Source organism: Salvelinus sp. IW2-2015, linkage group LG4q.2 (assembly GCF_002910315.2).
Source record: "Salvelinus sp. IW2-2015 linkage group LG4q.2, ASM291031v2, whole genome shotgun sequence".
Lineage (NCBI taxonomy): Eukaryota > Metazoa > Chordata > Actinopteri > Salmoniformes > Salmonidae > Salvelinus > Salvelinus sp. IW2-2015.
The window spans coordinates 26940566-26949097 of record NC_036843.1 but is presented as its reverse complement, the minus strand read 5'-3'; the positions used below and the strand labels follow the sequence as shown (position 1 = coordinate 26949097).

The window sequence follows — 8532 nt, the reverse complement described above, 5'->3', positions numbered from 1 at the left end:
CTGATTCTCAAACGATCTCTTCAAAGGGCTCCTTTACTAGGACCTAGTTCAGGAAACCCTGGCCTACACCACCAGTTTTCAAGTCCATCCGCTCATTTTTCATGCATCTGACATGAAGTAATGATAAAAAGTGGTGTAACAGCCTACAGTTTTCTTGACATTTTGTTTTCATTATTGTGATAAGCTAATGTTTTATCGGTATGGCGTACCCCCATGGCGTACCCCCCCCCCCCCCTTTATTTTGCCGGGATGCCGTACCGGACCCTACCGCCTTACTTTTACCCCTGATTATTTAACAAATCTTGGCTTAACTAACTGTCATTGGTTGTAATAAATGCAATTACAGACATTGGCGGAAAAATAGACAGAAATGGGAAAAATGGTTAAATCAGAGAATCTTGAAAGGTGAATAATTCACCTCAAACAACAATAAAATGCATCACAAAACGTATACCTTTGGAACCTAACCAATTGTCAAACTTGCATCATTTCCATGTTGGTGTATCGATCACGGAAATATGTAACATTCTTGATTGATTGGTTAATGAATAGCATCACACTTACCAGACCATGCCTTTTGAAAAAGCCCATAGATGTTTTTATTGAGTTTCATTAGTACTACATAAAGAATGTAACTATGTAATTTTGGGTGCAACACATGCCACATGTATAAAAAGAACAAAACAAACAAAATACACAGTCACTTATCTTTTAAATTAGATTTTTCATATTTAGTATAAACATTTACTTGACAAAGATTGTTGCCATGAAGTTTGGATCTACCTGTACAAATAATAGTATAGACAAATAATAATCAATAATGAGCATTCAAGTCTACATTATGCTGTATCCAGAACTGTGAAAAACGGTGTCAGCTTCCACTAGTATAATAAGTGAAATGTTTGCCAGTACATGCCTGCATAGCTTCGAAATGGTAAATAGGTCTAGTACGTTCAAGGAAATGCACATTTTCACGATATCTGCAATCCATATAGGAGTCAATTTGAAACAGAACTAGAACTTTTAGTTTCAGAAGCTCTGTTTTTATCTAGTACTTCTTGCAACTCGTGGAGGGGTTCTGCACCATCACAGACCATTGTAAACTTAGATCGATCGAGAGATTAGAAGATTAAACCTTCAATAAAAAGTTGTTTTCTATAAAAGTACCTTTTGTAGGAACGCGGTATGTCCAGTAAACTCTTCAGGCTTTTCCTATCTGGCTTTGGAAACTCACAAGCTCCGGACGCCGTGCTTGAAAGCCAAGATTTGTTACATTTTTGCCGTGCTCTGTGTCACTGTAAACATATTGATATGTATGATGTTACTTTGTATCGTTAATCGAGTGGGCAAACGTACAGGCTGAGAATTCCAACCAATTTGGAGTTATCGTGGCGCTTTATGTATCCAGCAATGCTAAGAGTGATAGGTGGTTATTACCATTGAAGATGGATAAGCATTGGCCTGGTGTTGATTGATGGCAACAGTGCAATAGAATAATATTATAAGGGTAATATAGTACATCATCAGCAGCATATTTATTCACTAGTTGTTCTATAGTGCTGGACTTTAGTTCAATACTCAACTTTCAGATACATCTGGACTCTGTGAGAGGTTACAACAAGGGCTCGTATTAGCCATCATTCAAGAACTCGTGTCATATTAATTACACATACGTAATGTTATTAATAATGAGGGCAACATGCTCCCACAGGAGGTTAATAATATAATGGTCTGGTGAATCACTACTGTACATCCCATGCAACAATACCAAACGCTTTTCGGAGGGCTTCTTCTTGAATACCGCTCTTGAGGATGCAAAAATTGAAGAGGTTAGATTATAGAGTCTGAACACATAACACATGCATGCAAAGATTGGAACCTACACAGTTCCGGTCTCTATTTTTCCAAGAGCTCAAGAAGTTTGGATATTATAGAGACGAGTTACAATTATCATAGGAATTATTGTTCATTTACCAGTATGTTAAGCATTAGCATTAGCAGCTAGCTGCAGCAGTGGACATGGATCATCTAAATACTGCAAGAACAGAATAATTCAATGTATAGCGCTTCACTGATATACAAGCTAGCCTAAAAGTGAATGGGTAAATGGAGTAGGATTACTTGTGCACAATTCACATTGGTAGGTTAGGTTTGATAAAATATAAATGTATCATGATATTGTGTAATATAATATATCCAAAATGATTCAGCTATTTCACATTCTCATGCATACAACCACAAGAAGCGAGTCCATTGAAAAATAGTCCAAGCATAATTTTTTTTCCTGTGGAAATGGCTGAGAAGAAGAACTTAAATGAGACATTAAAACATGTGCTGCCTGTCCAAAGAGAGTGTACACATCTGGTTTTATACAGATGAGCACCCCCTTCTCACTTCTGCATATCACACTGCAAGAGGAGCACGATGGACGGATCGCTCTTGGCCGCCTCTTTGAACTCATCCAATGAGATTTGGTCGTCGTTGTTCTTATCCATCTTGCTGAAGATCCTGTCCACCCTCTGCTCCGGTGTCAGGCCGTCCTCGTTCATCTTCATCATGATCACAGTGCCCACCATTTTGTAAATGGCCTAGAGGGACACGGGACGACATGGAGGGATGATAAGTACGGCAATATCACAGAAAGGAACAGGGGTATAATGAATGAAACACCTATTTTCAGACAGTCTTGGCGAATATGTTAACATGTTCAAAGTTTAATCTCAATACTACTTCAGTTATTTACCAATGTTCCCCACAATATAACACTGTAGTCCTACACATCTGATCATCTAGCTAAACTTGACTGTCCTCTGTCTCAATGTTTCCTTTTAGCCATGTTTGCCTTTGCAGAATACATTCTAATAACATGCACTGCTGATTACTTCAAACTGGATAGATAGCTTTAACAAATGGTATAAACGTCATGGTAACAATCCAGTATGATTTGTTTTAAACACACAGTATAGGGCTGGTTTCCCGGACACAGATTAAACCTAATAATGGACTAAAAAGCTATTTCAATGGAGGAAATAGCTTTTTAATCCTGAATGTGGATTAATCTGTGTCTGGGAAACCAGCCATCAATGTGATTCCTTACCTCGATGATCTCCAACATCTCCACCCTGGTGATCTTGCCGTCTCCATCCAGGTCGTACATGTTGAAGGCCCAGTTGAGCTTCTGCTCGAAGCTGCCACGCGATGTGATAGACAGGGCACAGATGAACTCTCGGAAGTCGATGGTGCCGTCGCTGTTCTTGTCGAAGGTCCTAAAGGCGTGCTGTGCAAACTTTGATGCGTCGCCATACGGGAAGAACTGAAAAGTAGAGTGATTGATTGAGAGACAGCTGTGATATCCAACTATTTATTCATCTCTGACATGACGTTTAAAAACGTGTCTTTAGTTCTATCTTTAGATCTATCTCTAACTGAAAGGAACAGCTTCCTTAAGTGTTGTGTATTCATGGATGCCAAGGGAAGCCAGGCTACCCCCAAAAATGTACCAAGAAAAATAAAATGAAACAGAAAATATTTTATCTTCCGTCTCTCTGTGTTTCATAATTTTCCTTCTCACTGGAGAAAGCATCCTAGTGAGCGAAACAGCGCCCCTCTGTCTCTGTATGTGTAGCCCATCTATGTAATGCTGTCTGGTCAAAAAGAGTATGACATTGTTGCCGCCCGTAACATTGGATGCAAGGGAAGCCAGCGAGCATTTGGCCTCCCTTGATATTTATTTCTATACAATAATAGGCAATCAGCGTTGAGCTAAACTGAGTGAACTCAACTGTGAATGGTCCTGGCACACCAAAAAAAAGTGGCAAGCGAAGCCAGTTTGGATTTGGCATCACACCAGTCACATCACATCAAAAACTAAACGTCATTGACAGAAAAAAACTTTAATTGTTGCATCTCGTTGTGTTGTTGTCCTCCAGAGGCTAGCTAAAATTGTCCCTTTCCTAAATTAGCAATGGATGGAGATAGGGATTTGGACTTGGTTTTACTTAATTCTCCATACTGACCAATGATTATAATGACAATTCTGATACAACCATAAATTCATACATTGTGCCACTGGCCTGAGAGGATGGAAGTTCAATATGTAGCTAGATGTAGTAGGCTAATGATAACTAGTTAGACTAGAGAGCAAGCATTTTAGCAAGGTAGCCTAGAATAACAAAAACTAAACGTGTGAACTGTATGACTGAGTCATAGACCGTTCCGGCAACATGAAAGAGAGGAGGATGGCATTGGTAGTAGGGTGAGTCAACATGTTTTTTCTCCTTACGCACACACAGAAATCAGTACCATGGACAGCCACATGATATTTTGATTACATTGATTGGACTAAATTGTTTTGGATGTTGCTCTCCTGTTTTGTGACGTAACAAAGGCGTGGTTGAATTTATTCGGACACTTGGACTTCTTATTGTCTCGGCCTTAGGCCAATATATCATGGTTTTCCAGGCATATGAACTAACAGGTAATAGAGCAAACAAAGCCATTTATCACAACACAGGTTGTAATATTTTTCCTGGCTTGGCTCCCCAGTGATTTTACCCACACACCTCTACTGGCTTCCTTTGAACCTTTTACAAGGATTCCATAATACATAGCTCAGAGTGACAACTGTTAAAGCTTTATGATCAGTTAGAAAATATAATGAACAACAGTGCAGTTTGAATACAAACAGAGAAATCAAACCCTGATTCCGCTCTGTTCTAGCTTCACAAAGATTTCTAACAATCACATTATATAATCATGATATCAATCATTTCCCTAGTTAGAAGTTACAACACCATACAAATAATGTCTCCAGCATGTGAAGCAGATGTACCACACCTGATCTGCAATAAGAGAACGTAGCCAATCGCAACACACCTTGACATAGAGCTGTTGGAATTCGTCCAGGTTCAGTCTGCCACTGGGGCAGTCCTTGAGGAAGCCTTTGTACCATTGCTTGAGCTCGTGTTCGTTAAACTCTGTGCTCTTCACCAGGTCCTCCATCACCTCAGGGGTCAGCTTGCTGTTCTGTTTTCCCATGGTGCCTGTGGTGCAGGAAGCATATGACCAAAGAGACTCAAAAACATAAAACATCTCTGAAAAGGATGACTGGGAAGGATTTATACTGAATAGAAAGGAAACTCCAGCACATGGGTGATCTTGATGCTTCGCAACATTTAATGGATCCAAGACCAACGTTTCGGTCTCAAGAGACCTTCATCGGGGTATTTTTATACCAACATGTAGTACAATATAGTGTAAGGCATTTCCTCATTTTAATCATGGTGATAGAAATAGCCTACCACACATTCAAATGTATGTTGTGCATTACAATGCATTATGCATAACGCATAAGGTGTTATAAACGTGCTTATAATGCGTTATAAAGAGAGGGTTTTCATAGGAAGTGTAACCAACAAGTTTGCTCTCAAATCTGCTTTGTTTCAAACAGTCCCTTTATAAGGAATGAAATTAGTAAAATAAATTTAAAAAAATAGAAAAGACTATTCATCAATAATGAATTGCTTTGCCTGCCTGATGCCAGTGTTCTATTTGTGTTTTCTAAATCTGTTGGCACCACAGTCTCTGGCCTGACATCACACAGTGCTGGGCAGGAACACTGCAGTCAGCAAGACTCACATCAAAGCGTTCGATCATTACCTATCATGTAACAACCTGTCTATGTTTTACCTGTAGCCTATAGTCTCTTGTGACAGACTTTCGCACGCGAGTTTTGGTTCTGGATTCCAAAATGACCAGCAGCCTGATGTTTGGTGTTCGTCCCAAATGTATAGTGTCCATTGGTAGTTTATTATATAGGGAATAGGGTGCCATTTGGGACGCATGCTTTTAACTGCAGTTCACGTTTAATAACGTCAAAGTATAAACCTCTAGAGGAATCTATTCATTAATGAAAACCGAAGTGAGTGATAATGACATGTCCTCATCACATAATGGAGTAATTATATGAAGCCAGCAGTGTGTAACCCATAGGGTACATGGGCAATAAGAATAAGAATAAGAATATTTATTTCATATAGCGCTTTTCATTACACAAGGAATCTCAAAGTCCCTGTAAAAACAAAACAGACATTCGTGTTGATCTCGCAAATTCTTGGGCGATGCCTTCCGCAACTTCAGATGATAACACGACGAAGAGTGAGGGAGTCTGTAGTTAGATAGGAGTTGATGCGGTTCTCTTCAGACAGGCAGCATGTTTTGGGCGGAGGGAGGGAGCGTCGATGGTGCAGTACTTCATTAATCCTTTAAAGCCATTGACTGGATAATTAATCAACAAGGGAATCAACCCAACGGGTGAGCTGCTCTCTCACAGTGGATCATCATCTTAAATAATAGAAAGTCACAAATCTGACAGCCTGGATTGGCAGTGGCTACTGCTTACATCTGTTCTGCCAATATGTTGACTGTGGGAACTATACATGGGCCTTCATACAGTTGCCTTACATGCTCAAATGTTATCCTGTCCTAGAAAACATAATAAAATTAACTCAAAGATTAATTGTAAATTGACAGTTGTGGGAGATCATGATAACTGGAACAACCATAATGTGATCAACGCTGTCGATGGCCTGAGGTTTAGGCTATGCAGTAGGCATACATTGTGATGGAGTCATTGACAGCAAGCACCGTGCTTGAACCAACAACCATGTAGCAGTGCACTTTCTATTCCAGAAAGGTGCAGACCTCTTTGCAGAGGCCATGTATGCCCCCATACAGGCACATTACACAATACACAGGCACACTACATTGACATGGGCTTGGCCTATTTGCACTGTATATTGCATACCCAACATTTGGCGCAAAGGATATTTTTCATTAAAAAATGACATATATTTAGATGATGCTACCAAAAGGCTTGTGTTGAAATGATTTGGATCTTACATAACATCAAATGAGCCTAAGGCATGGAATGACCTTGAGGAGGAACATTTTGCTTGAAGATGAGAAAAGAGATCAGAGGGAAGGTGAAAATGGGTTTGGCTCCTACGGTTTGAAGGCTTAATATTCTAGTCCCTTAGATTAACCTCGTTCCAAATAGAACAATGTATAGTTGTCCACATCACATGTACGCGCAACACTAACGTCATGTGGAGAAACATATGCAATTTAATTGCAGATAGAACATGTCGTTTCAGATATCCAGTTCATGGTACAAGCCTGCTCGGACATAGAGGGGGGTATGCAAGTGCATTCCGATAGAAACGACGCAGTGGTGTGGGAATTAAACCTGGTTAGTGATAACCCGCCCGAAATCACACCACTCACTCATGTCATTTTTCACCATGCGCACCATCTAAAAATGATAAAAACGTCAAAAATGAACTATCAACCAATCAAATGACAACTGGTCATTCTCGTGAAATGTGAATAAACCAACGGAAAAACATGATATGAATATTATTTTCGAAATATAATTAGTTAAGCATGTTTTTATATTTCTAAACGTTATGCAAATGTTAATGATGGATGCACATATCCACCAAATAAAACGTCAAACCTCTCCCCAAATCTCATTCATTGAAACGTGTCTATAAGGGCAGGAAAACCCCCAATTATGTGATACATCGTGAATGGAAATGATTATATCTCTAGACAATCATCTCAAACTATTTAAATACATGCCATGCCAACATAAAAACGACATTCTGCAGACACATGCTTCTTACCTTATTATACAATTTTTGGAGATGCTATTGCTAATGGTCGTCTGCACTGTCGTGTATTTTGAGACAGTCAAAAACCTCCCGATGATCAAGAGTGCCCAAATGGGAATATACCCTAAAATTGGCCTCTTCAAGACGCAGAGAGAAAAATAACGGGTTCCCGTGCTATTCCAGATGAGACAGGCGCAGGCAGGCAGCAGCGGCAGTAGGGACCGATCCCACGCTAGTCTTTGGTAATGCGACTGTAGACATACGGCGTCACCCGTGTGCATCACAAATTGATCTTATGTTGACTGTTGTCTCTGTGCATTGCTCCAACTGCTTGATTTTATATTTGCGTTGATAAAAGAAGTATAGGCCTATCTATGACTTATAAGTCGTGTTCCCTTTTAGCACAAATAATTACATTTATTGGATAGGTAGGTGTATGGATAAATTATGATTGAGGTGACCAAAACCAGTCAATAAGCACACCCAGCATAATTAAATATGTATTTTACCTGGGGGATTTTATTTTGTTTTTTTGAAGAGCTATGCATCATACTGGAATATTCAGTAAATATTTACACTTTAACAGTTATATTCAGTCAGATTATACCACATACATGCCCCTGCAAAGCCTACTGCAGTAAGGCATGTTGCCCTATTCTACATTTGCAACGGTTTCTGCATGTAGCCTATGTAGCCCTAAACTTCCAATGCAAACATGTCTGTAAAAAAGGATAGGCTATATATACTGTTTGACTAATTCGAATATACTGAAGTAACCTGTAATAAATAATGTTGCATCAGGAAGCAGAACAATCTGAATTAACATATGATTGTGTCACCATGTGGACACATTTGGTAA

General features: G+C 39.4%; 1 protein-coding gene across 1 annotated transcript; it reads right to left on the bottom strand.

The window, feature by feature from the left end:
- Positions 1-573: 573 nt before the first annotated feature.
- On the bottom strand, positions 574-7955 carry LOC111963571 (visinin-like protein 1). The gene is made up of 4 exons (XM_023987113.2): positions 7686-7955; positions 4876-5042; positions 3098-3313; positions 574-2588 (listed from the first exon to the last, which is right to left on the bottom strand). Exons 2-4 carry the CDS (start codon positions 5035-5037, stop codon positions 2391-2393), a joined length of 576 nt encoding a protein of 191 aa, XP_023842881.1. The 5' UTR covers positions 5038-5042; positions 7686-7955; the 3' UTR covers positions 574-2390.
- Positions 7956-8532: the final 577 nt, after the last annotated feature.

What these genes read in the sequence shown, in the direction of transcription:
- LOC111963571 (XM_023987113.2), bottom strand. Translation starts at nt 5,037, where the DNA reads ATGGGAAAACAGAACAGCAAGCTGACCCCTGAGGTGATGGAGGACCTG. An exon ending in TCCAACAGCTCTATGTCAAG is followed by an intron (nt 3,314 to 4,875) that starts GTGTGTTGCGAT and finishes TCTACTTTTCAG; the next exon opens with TTCTTCCCGTATGGCGACGC. An exon ending in AGATGTTGGAGATCATCGAG is followed by an intron (nt 2,589 to 3,097) that starts GTAAGGAATCAC and finishes GTGTCCCTCTAG; the next exon opens with GCCATTTACAAAATGGTGGG.